Source organism: Corythoichthys intestinalis, chromosome 2 (assembly GCF_030265065.1).
Source record: "Corythoichthys intestinalis isolate RoL2023-P3 chromosome 2, ASM3026506v1, whole genome shotgun sequence".
NCBI classification, from domain to species: domain Eukaryota; kingdom Metazoa; phylum Chordata; class Actinopteri; order Syngnathiformes; family Syngnathidae; genus Corythoichthys; species Corythoichthys intestinalis.
In genome coordinates this window covers 65176855-65196065 of record NC_080396.1, presented here as the reverse complement: position 1 = coordinate 65196065, position 19211 = coordinate 65176855, and the positions used below count along the sequence as shown (strand labels likewise).

The following is a 19211-nucleotide window of genomic DNA, read 5'->3' as shown; positions in this document are numbered from 1 at the left end:
CTGCGGCGCTGTCATAAATCGTCTTATTTCGAGCATGTGGTCGCATGTTGAAAGAAATGGCGACTCAAATTTACATCGCATGTCGAAAAAATCGTGTGTCTTGTAGAAGTAAAAATAGATTGCGTGGGGCGTGGTCTCCTCTTCACCGGGGCTGGCGGTTGCAGGGGGTGTGCGAGGGTCGGGGCTTCGGTCCCGCGCTGCCTCACGGCGGCTTCTCAGCACTCTCCTGCTTCCACCTTCCCATCTCTTTTCTACCCGAGTATTATCCTTGGGCTCCGGCGTGGGTCGCGGGTTGAGTGTCGGCTGGGTGTTGCCCACTCCGGGTGGGATCCTGTCCTGCCCCAGGCCTAGTGGGTCGTTGGGGTCTCGCGGTGTGCCGTTGGGGGGGTTGCGGCGGTGGCTGGTGGGCGCGTCCTCTCATCCCTTCCCTATAGGCCAGTTAATAGGGTCACGGATGGTCCGGGGGACCACCCTGGGTTTTGGGGGAATGGCGGCGGCCCTCTTGCTGGTTCTGCGGGAGGAGGGATGGACTGCGCTGGCCATCCCACTTGACTGACAGGGGAGGGGCCATGGCCCTTGGATAGCCCCCGCGGAGCATTTCCACTTGTTGGCGGGACTATCACACGTCTGATGGGATTCACGCATGATTAGGTGCAATTAGACACACTCAAGTAGAAAAAATGTCGGTGCCAGGATTAGCGATCAGGCAGCATAGACTAGGATGTGAACATATCCACACCTACAAGTCATTCATACAATACAGGGTTCTACACCTCATATTGCTGATTTATGTAAGCTCAACCCCACATCGCATCTCTTTCCCCGCTTTCTCCTCGGCCCCCCGTATGGTTTCCACCGGAAATACAATTAGCTAACGATAGCACCACTATATTCATAGTTAGTGTAGGCATTTAATGTATTTCTTGTTTGTTAACTCTTCCTCTTCTGTCCGTCTCTCCTCTTCTATTTTCCTTTCTGTCCCTCATTAACTTGTTCCTGCTTGCTGCTTTCTTCTAAAAAAAGAAACAATCAATAATCACAATGGGAGTACATCCAATGTGTTACATCAAAACTGTTCAGACCATAACGACACTGAGATTCCCATTGTACGTGTGTGTCAAAGCAGCTGAACATGACAGGTTAAAAAAAAGATTGTATTTTCTATCACTCCCCAAATTTTCATAAACTAAGGCCCCAGGTAATTCTAAGTGGAATTATAAAGTACGTTATGTTCATAACCGATAAAGAACATTAATGGGAAACAATCATCTCCAAAACGAATGTAGTTTATGCGTTATATTAATTTTTACTCATTAGCTGTCATTGACGGCGATGCAATCTGAATTGGGAGGGCTGGTAGAGTTCAAGTTGATTGTAAATGACGCCGTAGTCATTCAGTGCCATCCCTCCTAGTTCAAATAAATTAGACATCTGTTGCTGTTACTGGCAACCGAATGAATTAAGGTACGTTTATTTTTGCTTTATAACGGTTAAGTTAAAAAGGCTCCCTCTGAGATTCCACCATTAAAAAGCCAGAGTTGGTATAACGTACGTTTATTGTAACAAACCAGAAAGTTGCCTCAAATTGCAACTTTTTGCATCCGCAGGTAGCTGGTGGCCTGTACAGCTAGAAGGCATCTGAGCAGAAGCCAATGCAAGAACAACACATACGACTCACTTCATACATACAAGAGGAAAAAGAACAAGGGACCAAAAGAAATATCTTCAAGTAAATACACAGTGAGAGGACAAGCAGACTGCAAGCCTCCATGTACACTGGTTCAAATCGGAGCCAGAGGTAACTTAACAACAACAATAATATAAATTTGAACAAAGTCAAATTATAAACATTTTTACCACCTGAGGAAAAAAAACAACATACAAATGTCAAAGATTCGACAGTTTCACACTTTCAAGTATTGATAATAGAACGTGTCATAAAGAAAGAGGCAAAGTGGAAGAAAAATTAAACAAGATATACAGTGTGACAAAATTCATGAATATAGAAAGAAAACAAACCATTTCCAAATGAAATCAGTAAACGACCCACAGTTTGGAGACGAAAGAGGGAGGGACTTTGCTTGCAATGCCATTTGTGTAGTAAATTTATTTATTAAAAAAATATGAGAAGGTGACTGTAAATGCTCACTGCCTACTTGATCGTTTTTAACATAAGGCTAAACAGCATGGGACTGGAACATACAGGGTTAGATATTCATTACATCTGCTGGGTTGGTTCGGAAGATTAGTGAATAAATAGACAACACTTATTTAACAAAGGTTTGCGACAGTGCTGCAACGATTAACTTGAGTAATTCGACAAAAAAAGCTTCAAATCAAATTTTGCTGCTTCAAGGATTCTTTTAATTAGAGTGGCGTTGTAATGGTATGTTTTGAACATGTTTGCATTTAGTTTTATTCCTTTGTGAGAATACACTGCCCTCTAATGGCAACAGTGAAAATGACATAACTCATCTCACGGCTGGATCCAGCTGCTGCCTGTTAAGACCAACTATGTTTTTGACAACACTGCTAAACATACTTTCTATTTCTCTGGTCAGGTCAAGACATGAGTTAAGCTGAATTCATTTCACCTTTGAGCTATAGGTGGATGTCAATTGTGGAGGTCTTTGACAAGTAGAGAAAACTGTGTTATTCATGAAATTAGGATTATCCAAAATTATTACAATGAGACAAGAAACTGTGGATGGCCTGTGAAAAAAGATTCGTTATTCAGTAATTTATTTTCAAGTCGGGATTTCAGTGACTAAATTCAGTTATCTGTCAAAGGATGCAATTTAATGCTGATTCAAATTGGAGGAACTTATCCTTCTAGTTAGCGTTACTTTTCTTTTCACGGACGCTGAGCTCTTTCTGACTTTTCACATAAGCCGGGTCATGTCCTACTAACACTGCTGCACTTGATATTTTGGCGGCATCTAAAAATATCTCACAGCACGGAGAGTGGTGTGCTTCAACGACCTTCCTTATCACATCAGTGACGTAAATTTACGCGGCCAGCTATCATCAAGCCAGGATTACGGTCGTCGTCTAAATTACTTTTTGGAGACAAATCTACTTTTCAATCTCGGGCAGATAGCCATCTGGTGCACTTTAATCGTCAGTGCCTTCCCCTCGTCTCTTAGGGCAGATGTTGAAGCGCATCAGACGTGATGATTAACAAAGACGGCAAGTCAAGCAAAGTCCAGAGGAGGCTACTTCGTAATCAGGACTATTATGGGCTATTATTTTATTAGTGTTGGACCACACCCTAGGTCAAATTTATATTAAAGGCTAATTTGAGGAAAATCCTCCCAATTTCTTAAAATGTACATATTTTTTTTCCATGTTGAAAATTGCATTTTTGCAAAGCAGTTGTTTTATGGTAGGTGTAGAGTACAACTTTATTCTACTAACACAGAATGATGCCCCCCTCTCAAAAATGTTCAAGTAAAAAATATATTTTTCTCCCCCTAAAATTTTACTGTCATATTGATACTTGATATTTGTAATCATGAACAGTAGCATTCATTGATTATTTGTTTCAGTGTAGCCATAATAGTCCTTAACAGTACATTGAATTACGCAAGCTTCAATTTTGTAAGGTACCATTTTTGGCCCATGTCGAGATATTAAATTGTTGACCTAAACACAAAAATATGAACTATTTCCAAACTGACTAGCTTAAACAAACAACCTTTGATGTTCAGTGAAAAACAATAATGAGAAGAAACAACATAAGAACAGACAATAGTTAACAAACAAACAAGCAGTGTTCAGATGACAAATAGTACCACTTCCCTGTTTTATAAGATGACAGTAAAACAGTAGCAGCCTCAACTTAGGATGTCTGTACGTTGACCTTGCTTGGACCTTTTCTTGGCTCCAATTCTACATTTTTGTGGCGCCACGACCCCTGGTTGAGCACTCATCTTCCAAGTAAGAGCAAAGAAGTAACGGCTTTATTACAGATGACAAGGCACTTTCACTGATTAAGTGAGGGAAAGGCTTTGGAGGCAGCAGCAGAGCTGAAGAAGAGAGGGGGTGACAAGTCCTCCTTGTTTTTGGATAATTAACTCCAGAAGCAGAGGTCCAGTTTGAGATCACCAGAGTGTCGCCAACACTCTCGGGGGCTTTAGGCAGCGCATCGAGATACCACCCCCGTCTCACTCAAGGTACTTTGAGCAACAGATGACGCCTCTGCTGACACTGAAGGAAACAGACAAGACAAACAAGTGCTCATGCCCGCTGACTGTTTGAATTAGACACACTCGAATCAGACATCCAGGTGTAGCCTTATGTTGCCTTTCAGTGTTGTTTTTGGCAGCCCTTTTAATTTGAATCTTAGTGCTAGTCTTTTGGATGATAACACTTAGTAGTCTTAAGCCCCTTTAAAAAAACATATCCCGATAAATTCCTGTGTAAGGTGACACGAAATTTACTCGCCTCCAGCGTTGTCTGTAATCTGCATATTTTCCTTTGTAACAAGTAATCTAACGCATTCATTTTTACAAACCAGTAATCTGATTAAAATTAGTTTTATTAGTGTCTGTGCGACCTATTTTGTTACTGCCTCATAATGTATATTGAAAGAAGAATATCGTAGTCATGTACAAAGAGCATTTTGAATAGAAAATGTTAGAAATGTTCTCGCTACATGTTTGTTTCCATGGAAACAAACATGTTTCCATGTTTCCTGTTTCGGTCTCGAGTCACACGCGCTAAGTGTTTTGGGACTGACATGTGCCAGCGCAGATGCACATTCGAGCCGAGTGCAGCCACCTGTTGAGATGTGCAAGGGAATATTGATCTGTGTGCATCCATGAACGAACGTGAGTATTTTTCCTTCATTCTGGAGGATTGGTTAAAGCCGATACATGCGCGGCTGTTTCATCGTTTTGCCATTGCAACAGCGGGAAGTCGTCGCTCCTGCTTGTCCTCGCGAAGTTGGCAACCATTTTTTACCTCATATTTGTGTTGCACAATTATGCCGTGAGGTGACGTGTTCTGAATCTGAATCTGAGGGTTGTGCGCACGCATCCGCGCCCGCCCCTTTGTGTTTATTGCACTGTGCAATTCATTTGTGTGTTGTTAATTATTGTGCAGTCAATTTGCATTGTTTTATATTGGCACTGATATGCTGTTAACACTAATCCCTAAACCCTAACCTGAAATTCTGAAGTTTTGACATGAGGCCTAATCATCGAGTTCGCAAGGTTTAATTAGTCGGTGAAGTTGATTTCAACAAATTCCATGCAGTTTGTCAGTTATTTGTTAGTTTAAGGGCTCCGGAGTGGCTAAGTCAACGCTCGCGTCATTGATTTCACGCATGTACAGTGTATCACAAAAGTGAGTACACCCCTTGCATTTCTGCAGATATTTAAGTATATCTTTTCATGGGACAACACTGACAAAATGACACTGACACAATGAAAAGTAGTCTGTGTGCGCCGCACTCTACATCAAATTGGTGTGCATGGCTGTCGCCCCAGAAGGAAGCCTCTTCTGAAGGCGGTACACAAGAAAGCCCGCAAACAGTTTGCTGAGGACATGTCAAAAAAGCACATGGATTACTGGAACCATGTCCTATGGTCCAATGAGACGGGCGGGCTTTCTTGTGTACCGTCTTCAGAAAAAGCTTCCTTCTGGGGTGACAGCCATGTACACCAATTTGATGTAGAGTGCGCCGTATGGTCTGAGCACTAACAGGCTGACCCCCACCTCTTCAATCTCTGCAGCAATGCTGACAGCACTCCTGTAACGAGTCACATGACATTTTGGAGGGAAAATGACAAGCAGTACTCAATTTGGACATTTAGGGATGTACGTAGTTTCTCGGGGGTGTACTCACTTTTGTTGCCAGGGGTTTGGATATTAATGGCTATATTTTGACTTATTTTGATGGGAAAAGAAATTAACTCTATAATATAAGCTGCACACCGACTACTTTTCATTGTGTCAAAGTGTCATTTTGCCAGTGTTGTCCCATGAAAAGATATACTTAAATATCAGCAGAAATGTGAGGGGTGTACTCACTTTTGTGATACACTGTAGATATCCAGGGAATGATGTGGGTTGGACACTTCCACAGACTTGTCCCATGTTGCCCACTGGCACTCTCTGTGCGGGGAGGGCTGCTGGCGTGATTTTATACCCCCGACATTACGTCATTTTTGGTCGGCATCGGCTGTCATATTCTATTGGTCGAATCGTGTTTTGTTACAAAGCCGGTTGAGGGAGTGTTCCCGACGTTGCACCTGAAGCCAATTCAAGCTCATTGAGACTCTATTTAAATCCAGCCGATCTAAAAAAAAGGGTGCCAAGATATTGACTTACTGGTTGCCATTCGGCACCTTGTACTCTTGAATATCGTGCATTTGCTAGCTTGTTCGTCTGCCGCCCTTGTGTTGAAATCCCCTACGTCGTGCTAGTATTTGAGTGTAATTGTTTTGTTGTCTTATCGACTCTCTGCCTACTGCTTAGATTAGTATTATTGATCCCTGTCAACCTAATGTCATGGACCCATTGTGTTATAGCCCCTTTTCTGCGATTGGCATGTATTTTTGTTTGTATTTAACCCTTAAACGGTTCCCTCCGTTGTTTTTTTTTGCTTTGATGTACAACCTTGTTTCCGCAGCTGCGGACTCTAACATCGGCAACAAAATAAACCGCACATTTCCAAAGATGGATAATGGACTCTCTTCCTCGGTCTACGATCCAGTTGCAATTCAATTTCGTTATGTTTTCAGTTTAATTTAGCTATTTCCAGCTTTCGTGTTGGTAATTGCGATGTTTATTTACTGCTTTTCGTCTTACTGCGATGAAAGAGGAAGTAACAATCGGACTGCCATGATATTTACGTCATCAACCATCGTGACCCGGGAATTTAATGCTTGCTTTCACAAGACGCGATCCGTTAAATGTCCGCATAATCTCCGTGTCAGTCCACCCGGGAAATTGATTTCACTCCTGGGTTAAACGGTGTTCATGTGTATGTGAAAGGGGCTTTAGTCATATTTAGTTGTTGACATCAGTGTGGTGGCGCTCTGTACGAGCTCGCTGTACGAGCATGAAGCAGAAAATCTTTTTGCATGTTCAAAAAAATACATGTCCTCATCTTTTCGATGCGGGTATTGCGCATCTGCACATCGCGGTGGCAATTATAAAGCGATATATCGTTCAGGCATAGATGGAATATCAGTCCCACACCTCTCCATTGATCAGAATGTTACCAACTCATCGCCGCCTACCATATCTGCTTTTGTGCAGAGCTTCTGACGAGAAAAGACTTCAAATAGTTAGTTTGCAGTCAAGTTAGTCTCAACTGCTATGTTGCTAGCATGATTTATGTTTAATAGAGTGTTATGATAACAACATTTATAACAGCGAATCAAGGAATGACTCAATGGAACCTGGCAAAATTGAGTAGGTTTTTATAAAGACTTGTCTTGCAACCCAAATTGCAAACCACGTAGAATACTCACAGAGAAGCCGGCAGAAACACCTGCAGGTCCGCAGCACTGGTTTTACCTCCTGGTGTTACTGCTGAAAGAGGTCTGCGGGCTTTTAAAGTTGATGTTCTCGTACACACTTGACGAATCATCATTTGTCATGCTACAATCACATGGAGGGACGATAAGAGCATCATTAAAATGCATTCACACTGCTGGTCCTAATTAATGGCAATTTAGACTTAGCGCTGTCTAAATTCTGCTTTTTTGACCCTGACCCATATTCAGTATCTATCACCTAAATTGCTGAACAAATGAACATAAAGTGTATTCACTTACGCTGAAACATGAACAAGTAAATGAACAAAAAATACTAACTAAACCTTTAAAGACTTGGTGCAATGACCGGGTTTGTTTAGTTTTATTTTTGATAAGCACTAGGAGCGATTTTTTTGTTTTGTTTTGTTTCGTTGATTTAATTTTTTTAATAAATGTGTGCATGTCAGTGATTGATGTAAACATCAGCCAAGCAAGGAAACTGTGGCTGAGGGGGAAGGAAAATTTTTGAGGTCGGCAAATATTTCATAACAGTATAATACATCGTCAATTCTTTGGACAATAATACGGTATGTGATTCGATTCAAAGGCCTTCGATTGAGTCGTTACAAAATGATGAAGATGTTTAACACAATTCCAATTTACCTCAAGGAATAAAATACAAATAATTTTTGATGTGTGCGACAATTTTTTTTTTTTTTTTTTTTACAAAACGGCATTCCGAAAATATAATCATTTTGCATTTTGATCGAATTACAAATCGATAAATTGATCCACATAGATTAATTTTTCACCATTTTTGTCAAAATATTGTAGCTGTATATACATATTGAATCAGAGTTTGCTAAGACGTTGTATCTAGACACTACAAAAAGACACATTTACAACCTGATATAGAGAAACTTCATACATATTTATATTTATTTTTTAAATATAATGTTTACTTACATATTTACTTATATTATATATACCTACACTATATTATTATGCTATACTTACACTATAATATCTACTTATGCTTGCTTATATATACGTGCTAAAAATTTAATAGCTTTTTGTATATTAGTATTATAAGGATCCTCACTGACACCACTACTTAGTTAATGGCAGTAAGTGTCAAATTTAAGTTTTCATTGATGTCGATTGGTGTGGCAAGCCTATCAGCAGGTGCCCCCCCCATGCCACCATCTGCCGCTTGACACCACTATAATCACATTGTGTAAAATATTTTAAAAGATTGTACGAGTATTTCTTGACAATGGGACAAATTTATGGAATCCAAATATTACAAATTTATTCCTGGGTTAAATCTGCTGCTGCATTTTGTTGTTTAACAATTAAACTTCAGTTTGATTCATCAGATTGGAATTCGCCTAGACCTCTATTTTATCTTCAACTGTCAAAGTTATGAAATATTAGTTTTCCACTTCCTTGCTGCCATCCAATACAATTTTCACTTTACATAACATATTGACTAGATACACAGAAGAAGAAGAATTAACTTGCTGTGTTTCACGTCATGATGATTACCTTTGTTTGTAGTTCATACTGAGGTGTGATAATGTCAGTCACATTTGAAAAGTTACATCAAAATCATCAAGACTGGCAGTGAAGGGGCTTAAATCTCAACTAAGGATATAGATATTATGATTTCCTGACAGTAATGAGCACACAGCGAGCCCATAACTCGCACTCATTTGAAAGTTTACACAGAAAAATCCAAATTATACTTACACAGATGACGAGCGTGATGATGCCATGTTGAGTTTGGACCTTGAGTTGGCCATTGGGGGATACTTGATATTAGAGTACTCTCTCTCCTTCATTTTACTCTTCTGCAAAGTAACAACATCATTATCGTTCAGCTTCACATCATATTAACGTACTGATTTGAATTAGATGGAAACGAGCCACAATGAGAGTCCACTAGTTTAGCTCTCATAACACGTACTGGTCCTTTGTTAAGATTTAAAAAAAAAAAAAAAAAAAAAGTACCTGCTCTTCCTCTAGTCTCTTTTGGGCAGTGTCTATGTACTGCTGCACGGCCATGTAGATAAACTTGTACTGGGCCTCTGTCTGCACCATGCCAGACCTCTGTTGCCGTACCCTCTGTATTGTTTTCGGGATGTCAATATCACAGTCAAGTCCTGGGGCACAAAAAAACACATACATGATCTGTCTCTGCGTGTTGCTCCATCCTTTGTGTTCAAATATCCCTTGCTCAAAAGGATGTAACACCACATTTAGAAAACAATTGGAAATGTAAAAAAGATCCTACCTTGGCGATTTATAATATCAATGAGGATGTCAATAACAATAATGGTGCCAGTCCTCCCAATCCCAGCACTGTGGGAACAACAAAAACTGAAGTGTATAAAACTATGCGTGAGGAAAACAGCTACTGGAACACACACTGAAAAATAGAATGAACGACTTATTTTGGCATTTTAGAGAAACACTGATTTAGTTTGATTAAGCTTGGTTGACTAGCGGAGCTGATAGACAATGAATATCTTTAATCCCATGATCATGAGTTAAACTGTGGGCAAGAGGTTAAGAATGTGGTGTCTACTCAAAGGACCACAGGTCAGGGAATAGGGGTTGTGAGGCAAGTTGCTTGTACCTGCAGTGGACAACAATGGGTCCCGATTCTGGAATGGTCCTCTGGGTCCGGTTAATCTCCTCAAGAAACCACAGGACCCCACCTGGCTCGTTGGGAACTCCATGGTCTGGCCAACTCAGGTACTGGTAGTGCCAGATGTATCTCAGTGGTTCCCTCTGTGAGGAACAAAGCAAAACCAAAGACAGGTGTTTTGCTCCATCCCGGTCTTTCAAGTATTCATAATAGAAAATGCACTCTGTTTAGGAAAACTATAAATATAAAAAGAGGCAAAATTCTATGAGAAATGCTCTGTAAGGCCATTTCTTTAGCTCAGATTTGCAGATGGAATCACAAGTTTTAAAGTTCCTGGTAAGTTGCTTTTGGAATGTTGACAAATGGTTCGTTAAAACAAAGCAAACCTCACAGCAAAGTGTGTGTAGGCGCTGGTTTCCAATACAAATGGTTTGGGGAGAGTGCAGTCTAAAAAGTGGAAGCATGCATTTTGAACAGTTTATGGAGATAACTTATAAAACTTATAAAAGTTATAAAAATGGCATTATCGATAGTGTGAAAAAGTTGTTTGGCTAAGCAATTTTAATAAAACGTAAGACAACAAACATTCTTAAAAAGTCATCTTCTTCATGCATTTTTATTGTATATTTTTCCAGATCTTCACCAATAAGTTACGGTTTCTTCCTTGCCCCTCATCAGACTTGCAAAACTAAAGTACACTATACAGAATGGAGTAGTCTTTACTTGTCATTGTAATTTTCACTTTTTGAAGAGATCTTTTTTGGTGATCATACTGCTATTTTCTGTTACTGTAAAATAGGTATTCCTCACAAAACATTTCAAATACAGGGGTACCTCGACATACAAATTTAGTTCGTTCCAGATTGTTCAGGTTGTAATATGGCCGCTGTGTTTTGCATGCTGTTCCTGAATGCACCGTGTGACCGATGAGAATGAGAAAGAGAGGAGCGGTAGAGTAAGAAGCTTTTACTTTTCTTCATGTTGTTGTTAGCCGGACAGTAGCCATACTGTGTTGCACAAGTTCTGAAATAAATGATTAAAAACATGACGAAGCTGGTGACTTCCTTGGCTATGTTACCAGAACAATAATAAATCGGAAATAAAAAAGCGTTTTTATTGTCACATTCACTTATAAAGACTGACAAACAGACGTCCAAGGAGACTGGCCATATTGTCGAGCCAGTTCACTCACACGCACACCACGCTCATATTTTTCTATCATTTCCTTCTTAATTTCAGCGGTAAGCGTCACCATTTTCCTTCTTTCACCACCTGCACTAACCTTCTTGGGACCCATGTAGATTTCGATCACACGCCTTTCGTCCGTCTTGAAGAAAAACAATGAAATTGTGAGTGACGCTGTCATAAATCGTCGTATTTCGAGCATGTCATCATATGTCGAGACAAACGACGAGTCAAATTTTACGTCAGATGTCGAGAGGGTTGTATGTCAATGCGATCGTATGTCAAGGTACCACTGTAATTCTGTTTACAAATCATTGTTATTATGTGTTCAAAGCTTTGCTTGCATCTGCTGACTATATCCTTGAGGGCCAGTAAGCGATCTCCCTATAAGCACAAGCACGTGCAGAAGGATTTTGTGTAATGGGTTAGATAATCTGACCCCAGGTCAGTGTGTCAGATCTGATTAAGGGCATAGCTCTCCCTACCCGGTCCAGACGGGTCACTTCCAACTTCCTCAGGATGTAGTCCTGAGCTGGTCGCTCATCCACGTTTCTCACCAGGACTCTTCCAAACTCTACAGTGGCGTGAAGGTTGGGCCAGTAACGCACACATTTGTTCTAAATTGAAAGAATACGAAAGAGGTTGTGGTGAAAGGGGATGGGGTTATGCTGCGGCGGTTGAAGGGTGGGTTGCCAAATGTTTGTAGGAATTAGACAACCTAAAGAGCTACATCCAGTCAAGCAGCTTATGCAATCAGCTTAACTGTCATACTATCCTTGTTAGCTGTCTGTCTCCTCCTCTTTCTTCTGACACTTACACACGCATGATACCACATGATATTACCATAGTAGCAATGTTAAATGTTGCTTTCATGTATAAAATAATTGTTCCTGATCGAAAGTAATAGCAGTAGTGATTAATATTTGAAAGCATTCCAAAGTAAAAAGCAGACTTACCCGTCCTCTCTCCATCTCCTTTGTAGTCATGACAATGACGTGCGTATTTTCCTGATGCACCATCTTCCAGAAGTCGCTAACTGTATTCTGTAGGCACCCTTGGGTGGCAATGAAGAATTTGTCATCCTCCAACTGGCGCCCATCGTCCTGTGAGCCCTGCAAAATAAAAAACATAAGCATGAGAGATCTTAGTTTTTTCTTAGTAAGAAACCATTCAACAATTCAAAATAAACCAATCCCAAAAATAAGAATGTTACTAGAGTTCATGTATACTCATCACACCAATAGAGGGCAGCATACAACCAAGATTACATTGAGTAAAAATGGTGAACCGTTGGATGAAAGAAGTGCAAATGGATCAAACTTCACTTTTTAATTTAAGTCCCGCTATATACAAAGCAGACTCACTCTAATGTAGTTGGCGTTAATGTAGTCTGAACCAGGAACATCCGGATCCATGTCTCGAATTTCAACCCGAGTCGTATCGACTGAAAACAAAAAATTACACCATCATTAATTACCAAAGTGTATCTCTTGGTGACCTCAGTGATGTTTTTTTTGGCTGTCTGTCTGAAGCTATCACAGCAACATCAGAGGCCTTGTCTGCATCGTGTATTTGTGTCAGTCTTTCCACAGGAAGCTGGTGAGGCAGGAAACAGCAGCTTGCTCTACGACTCACAGGGGAGGATATTCTTGTATCTGTTTTTACTCTTGTTTTCTGGTTTCATGCCTTCCTTCCGGGGATACAGCAGCTTGCACTCTTGTTGTTGCAGTACCTGTGGGGATCAGAGCAGGAGAGATTGTGTTTTCTGTCTCATTACATGGCTTGTACTGTACAAGATAAAATGTGACAAAACTGGCAGTGTCATACTGACAAAATGGCACCTTCACATACACAAGGTGAATGAAAATAGAATTGGTCTACATCACTTCAAAACCGCCCCTTCTCCCTCAAAATATCCAACATCCAATCTTGTGAGGTGGAATTTTCTGCAATCATGGCGGTCAAAGCTAAATTATAGGAGTGGGCAAGATATACTGTGTCATTCTCTTTGATAGCCACAAAACGAGAACGCCATGTTGAATGAAACAAGCACAGGGCTCCCTCTAATTACAACAAGAACATTTCAAATAATAGTGAGTTGTACTTTTTTTTTTAATGCAGTGTTGTTTTAGTCAACAATGATGATAATGAAAATATTTCAACGACGAACAATTTTTTCATGAAGATGACGTGATGAGCTAAAGACGTGAGCGTATTTTGTTTCCCATCATTCTTGAGGGGAATTTTAAATCAATCAATACTTTTCGCCAAGATCTTCATCCATTGAATAGGGTACGCCCGTCCGTGTCGTGCCAATGTAGTTACCACAGTCAAAAATTGTATCCCCTGGGATATGGAGGTAGATTTGTGTCTTTATTATTCAACCCACAAAAAAGTTTCAATCAAAATATACTATATTTTCAATCAAAAAAAGTCGCTTCAATAAAAAAAAAAAAGTGTTTGAATGCAAAAATAAATTTGAAACCCAAAAAAATGCATGTGAAAGCTATTTTTCCTTGATTGAATTTTTTTTTTTTTTGATTGGAGTCAAGTTTTTATTTTCGATTGAAGCAACTTTTTTGATTGAGGTAATGTTGATATATTTTTGGGCCACATTTTGGCTAGGACGTTTTTGTCTATATGATTCAATCAAAAAATAAGTTGCTTCAAAAAATATATATATTCAAAAATAAAAATCACTTCAATCAAAAAAAGAAAAATTTCAATCATAGAAAACGTTTTTGAATGAGAAAAAATATTTGGGATGGAAAAATTTGCATTTGAACAATTAATTTTTCATTGAAAAGGTTTTCTTTGATTGAAGCAATCCTTTTGTATTTGGGCCATTATTGGGTAAGACATTTGTATCTAAATCATTCAATCACAAAAAAAGTTGCTTCAATCCAAAAAAATAAAAAAAAATAAAAAAATTTAAAAAAGTATTTTCAATCAAAGAAAAAAATAATTTGAAAAATAAAATTTTATTCTTTTTAATTTTATGTAAATGAAAATGACCATCTAAGGTGTTAGTCACATGACCTGTTTGAAAAGTAATTTTGACCCATTATAAAAATATATTTTTTTGTTCATTTCATTCATTTTTGTTGCAGTTTTAGTGCTTTACAACTTTTATATATATAGGAAAGTCAATTTCATGCAATGACACTTTTCGGCCACCAGGGTGGCTGGCCCCCCCTGGAAATCCACTTTTGACTAGAACATAACGAGACAAATGCCAGTTTTCAACTGACGAAACGACGATGAGACATAAATGCGACATAGTTTCCGTCGTATGTTCATAATGCGTAATATTTTCATATTGTACGTCAGCTTGCATCGTAGCAGTGTTTGGGTCGTGTCACTAATGTGAGATGTGCTGCGCCTCTCCCTCACTCTCCTCAGTGGAGTTTAGGATGTGTTTCAAGCTAGGCTGTGCTCCAGCCTGTTTATATGGAAACACATGGTAAGATTTGTTTTGTTATCTTGGCAAGAGAGAATATGCAAATTTTCTTTAGCCATCAAAGATCTGTGCTAAGTGATCATCACACACTAAATGTAACTCATCGCGTTAGCATTAGCTCAGACAACTTTTTAAGAATTTTTTTTTTTTTTACATGCAGTCTATACGTAGCTTCTAGGTGGGTTTAATTGAAAATAATGTACTGCTTGTTGTTGTTGTCCTTGTAGATGCTGCAATATGTGCTATTCATTTGAAATTTGGAAAACTTTATTTATTTTTGGACTAAATCTTTTGAATTTTACAGGCAAAAACATTTTGAGTAGCTGTTGACTATAACTACACAAAATTTGGATGAGATTTCGTCAACTAAAACTAGATGAAAAGATTTTGAAATGACCAAGGGTGCGTTCACACTAGCACTGTTTGGTCTGTTTTAGACGGACCAGAGTTCTTTTTTTCAGATAGTTCGCTTTATTTTGTAAATGTGAATGCGCATCGAACTCTTGTTCAGACCAATGAACTCTGGTCTGCTCAAAAATTGTGGGTCTCGGTCCGCTTTAAGAGGAACTTGCTTCGCTTGTGAATGCAAGCGGATCAGGGTGCGCTTTTGCTACTTTACATGCAGCGCCACAGCGTGGAGTTGTAATGTTCCAGACTACGACGCTACACACACTGCATCCTTGGAAGCGGAGGTTCAGCGCGCATGCTATTCAAAATCAACAATGGCAAAAGGACAGATGATGTACCATGGGCAAATGTTGTTGTGCTGCGCTAAGCAACTACATTTCAACCGCAGAATCGGGTTTTAATGTGGAGGTTGTGTTTTGCATGCTGTTGCTGAATGCACCGTGTGAGAGTTGGGAGCGGAGCGGGATACTTTCACTTTCTATGATCTGTTATTGTTGGCTTTGACTACGGCGGACAGTAGCCCTGTTGTGTTGCACAAGTTCTAAAATATAGGATTAAAAACCTGACGAAGCTGGCCACATCGTTGTTGTTGGTACAGTATTAAAGAAACAAATGCCTCCACCAGCTGCTCCGTTTTTCGATTGTTTTCGCCCCTTTTTTCCTAAAGGATGGGGTGGGAGGAATAGTTTGGTTGGCCAGTGTGAATGCTGAACCTTTTCAAGTCATTTGCAAGTGTTGTTGCTAGGTAGCACTTCAACCAGACCCTGGTCCTCTTGGTCTAATGCAGTGGTCTTTAACCGGGGTTCGATCGAAACCCAGGGGTTCAGTGAGTCAGTCTAATGGGTTCGGTGAAGGTTAATTTTTTAACAATGACTTTGTGTAAAAATTTGGCGCTCATTATCATTTGAGATATAAACATGACAGAAACTGTACGGTCAAGGTTAATGCAACCATGCAGGTTTAAAATTGAACAATAAAAGATACATTCCTCCAAATCTGAATGAAAAGTTCTAAGATATGCACACTGGACCAGTCTCACTTTCGTCGTCTAATGATGCCTCAGGCATCAAGATAAAAACATACATTTTGACCTGTTTAAAAACAACTGTTTAAATGAGAAGAAATTTGAGTAGAAATTCACTTAGGTTTTAGCTTGCTAGCCTAGATATATCGATTTTGAATTGGAAAAAAAAACAAAAAAAACCCCAAGATTTTTCGAATTCCAAAAGGTTTGATGAAAACTAATTGGGGTTCACTAGCTTTAGCATGGTTAAGAACCACTGGACTGGTCTAATGTGAAAGTGCCCTAAAATATGACTCAGACTAATAATAATTTTGTCAAAAAGACAAAGACTAAGACAAAAATTAAAAGGGCTGCCAAAAACACTGCTATTTGAATGATTTGTTATATTTTGGTTCAGTGCTAATGTTCCCAAATACTGCTTGAAATGAAAGGTAAATGCTATGAGGGAAATGAAGCAGTTTTCTGCTTTGTTTTTTGCCCATTACTTTGTCTTTTTACATTTAAATCCATTGTGCCATTGGACTTTATTCAGTTGGCAACAAGGGAAACAAAACCAAAGATAGTTTTGTTGATGTAAACAGTACTATCAAACACAGATAATTAAAGTGAAACGAAAAAAAGACAAATTTCTCCCTAGTTGAATTCCTTATTTTTAACTGATTAGCATTGGTGTTATTATATCCTTCAAAAGTGTATTACTCATATAACTACGCAAGTCAAATAAACTCAACACAGTTTGCAATATGACTGAGATAATGGTTGCAAGGCCATATCAGGTACGTTTAGTGAATATTCTTAATTCTTGGCCATTTTTGGGAGAAACTGATGCCTTTTTTCTGTAATGTTCAATACTAATTGTGTAATTTTGAGAAACCTTACCTCAAATTCTTCCCAAAATCCTTGTTTGGGCTTCTCTGAATTGTCTGCTACCTTGTTGAGCTCTCGTACTCGATTCTCAATGTTGGCTGCATTTATCCGTGTTGCGTTGAAGGGCTGTGAGAACAGGGAGATATACTGTAACAATTCATGGTGGATATAAAGTCAGCTGAGATGATCTGTAACTGTGACTGAAGTCATCATGAAGGGATGGTTATCTATTTAGTTTATCGTTTCATTTATTCTATTCTGAAACGATTACCGTATTTTCACGACCATAAGGCGCACCTAAAATATTTTCTCCAAAATGGACGGTGCGCCTAATAATTTGGTGTGCCTATTGTGTGGACTGAGTACCAAAATGCGTCTGTCTGACTGAGCAATTTTTGAAAGACGGACTAAAGTGAGAGCAGCATGAGAACCTTAAAGGGAGAGGGTTGGCCTGTGATAGGGGGCGTGTCCCCAGTAGGTCTAACGTTCGTGTGTGTGCGTTAGGCTAAACAACACTGGCTTGGGGAAGGACCCTCGAAAATGGCATTTACTGCAAAGAGACACGCTTACAAAGCTCAGTTTAAACTCAAGGCTATCAACTATGCCAGGGGTCCTCAAATACAAATCTTGAAGGTCCACAATTGTTTTTTTTCATACAAGTATGGGTCCATTTATTAATGTCGGTCAAGTACAAGGCAGGTCGAAAGTGGTAAAGGTGGTTTTCTTTTGACCAAACAAAAATACAATGCACATTCTGAATAAATAAAAATACATGGACAAAACATTTTCTTGACTTAAAATAAAAATGCAAAAAAAACATGCAAGTACAATGTTTACACATGTACACTAAATAATTGACAAAATCTGTCATTAAGGTGCAAACAATAACTATTGACAGTACATTTTGTAACTGTAAAACACTGCTGGACAAAAAAGAAAACGTGCAAGTAATACAGTACATGTTCACATGTACAGAACATATATGACAAGCTCTATCATTAAGGTGCAAACAAAATAATTATTGACAGTAATTTCAAATGTAAACACTGCTCAATGAGACAAATATCATTTGAGGGTCACAAAGCTGTTTACTCACATGATCAGCCAGTACTTCAGTGCGTCTTGCGGTTGATGAATCTGGGAGTGAAATTTGTTTGATTTTTGTTGTTCTTTCCTCCTATTCTTTTTCTTTGAGCATTGCTGCCATCACTTCAGTCATGCACTCCTACATTACTTCTCCATCTGAGAACAGCTTCTTATGTTTGGCCAACACCCACGACACTGAGTGAGCACTCCGTTGCAACTTGTTGTTGTGTCATAGATTTAACAATAACCTTGCTTGACTGTTGATAGGACTGCTTCAACCTGTTAATTTTTTGCCTTCTCAATTCTAATTTAGTAGGAAACTTCTTTTCAAAAGAGCTGTGCTCTTTAACATAATGGCGTTTCACATTTTCACTTACTTTTAACAGCGCAATTGTCTTTAAGCATATTAAGCACAAAGGTTTGGTACTTGCCGTTGGTAAAATGGACGCATATTTGTCAGTCCATTCCTCATTGAAACAGTGATTTTCATTGTCCACTTTTCTTCTCTTGGTCAACTTTGAGCATGACATTTTGTTAGATTCGGTCTTCCACTGGTGGCATGTCAACAAACAGATTGCAAAGTGCTGGGTGCGACCCGTGTTTCACACTGCTGCGGTGCGTACACTCTAGCTACCAGCATGCAGGCTCTCTCAGCCAATCAGCGCATCCATGCACACTCTCTCAGCCAATCAGCGTATCCATGCAGGCTCTCTCAGCCAATCAGCGCATTGTTGTCATAGAGATGACAATTGAAGAGGGAACATGTATAATATTTGACTAAAAATGAAACAGAATTTAGCGATAGAATAGTAGGGCATATCGATAGATCGGCGATTCATACAAATAATATATGTTAAAAAAAAGTTTTTTGTTTTTTTTTAAAAGTGCCATTTGCTCTGGGTTCGCAGAGAGGTGTGCTGTGGTCCGGTCGTGGACTGCGGTCGGCAGATTGAGGACCCACGGACCTCTGCGAAACAAAAAGAAACTGCCACCTATCGTGATTTTTAAGAGAAAAACGCTGCCTAAAGAAAAGTTGAG

General features: G+C 39.3%; 1 protein-coding gene across 3 annotated transcripts in view; it reads right to left on the bottom strand.

Annotated features, from left to right (window-relative positions):
• Window positions 1–7484: 7484 nt before the first annotated feature.
• Window positions 7485–19211, bottom strand: part of ptpn11b (protein tyrosine phosphatase non-receptor type 11b) — a 57344-nt gene continuing 45617 nt past the window's right edge. For 2 of the 3 annotated variants that reach the window (XM_057861253.1, XM_057861263.1), the window contains exons 6-16: window positions 17100–17213; window positions 12964–13060; window positions 12693–12772; window positions 12285–12440; window positions 11814–11945; window positions 11426–11470; window positions 10132–10286; window positions 9787–9854; window positions 9504–9655; window positions 9243–9343; window positions 7485–7614 (exon numbers count right to left, since the gene is read on the bottom strand). In XM_057861253.1, coding sequence (XP_057717236.1) covers window positions 7527–7614; window positions 9243–9343; window positions 9504–9655; window positions 9787–9854; window positions 10132–10286; window positions 11426–11470; window positions 11814–11945; window positions 12285–12440; window positions 12693–12772; window positions 12964–13060; window positions 17100–17213 — 1188 coding nt within the window. In that variant the 3' untranslated portion in view covers window positions 7485–7526. The remainder of the gene's footprint in view (window positions 7615–9242; window positions 9344–9503; window positions 9656–9786; window positions 9855–10131; window positions 10287–11425; window positions 11471–11813; window positions 11946–12284; window positions 12441–12692; window positions 12773–12963; window positions 13061–17099; window positions 17214–19211) is intronic. The other variant, XM_057861273.1, reaches the window with a different exon arrangement.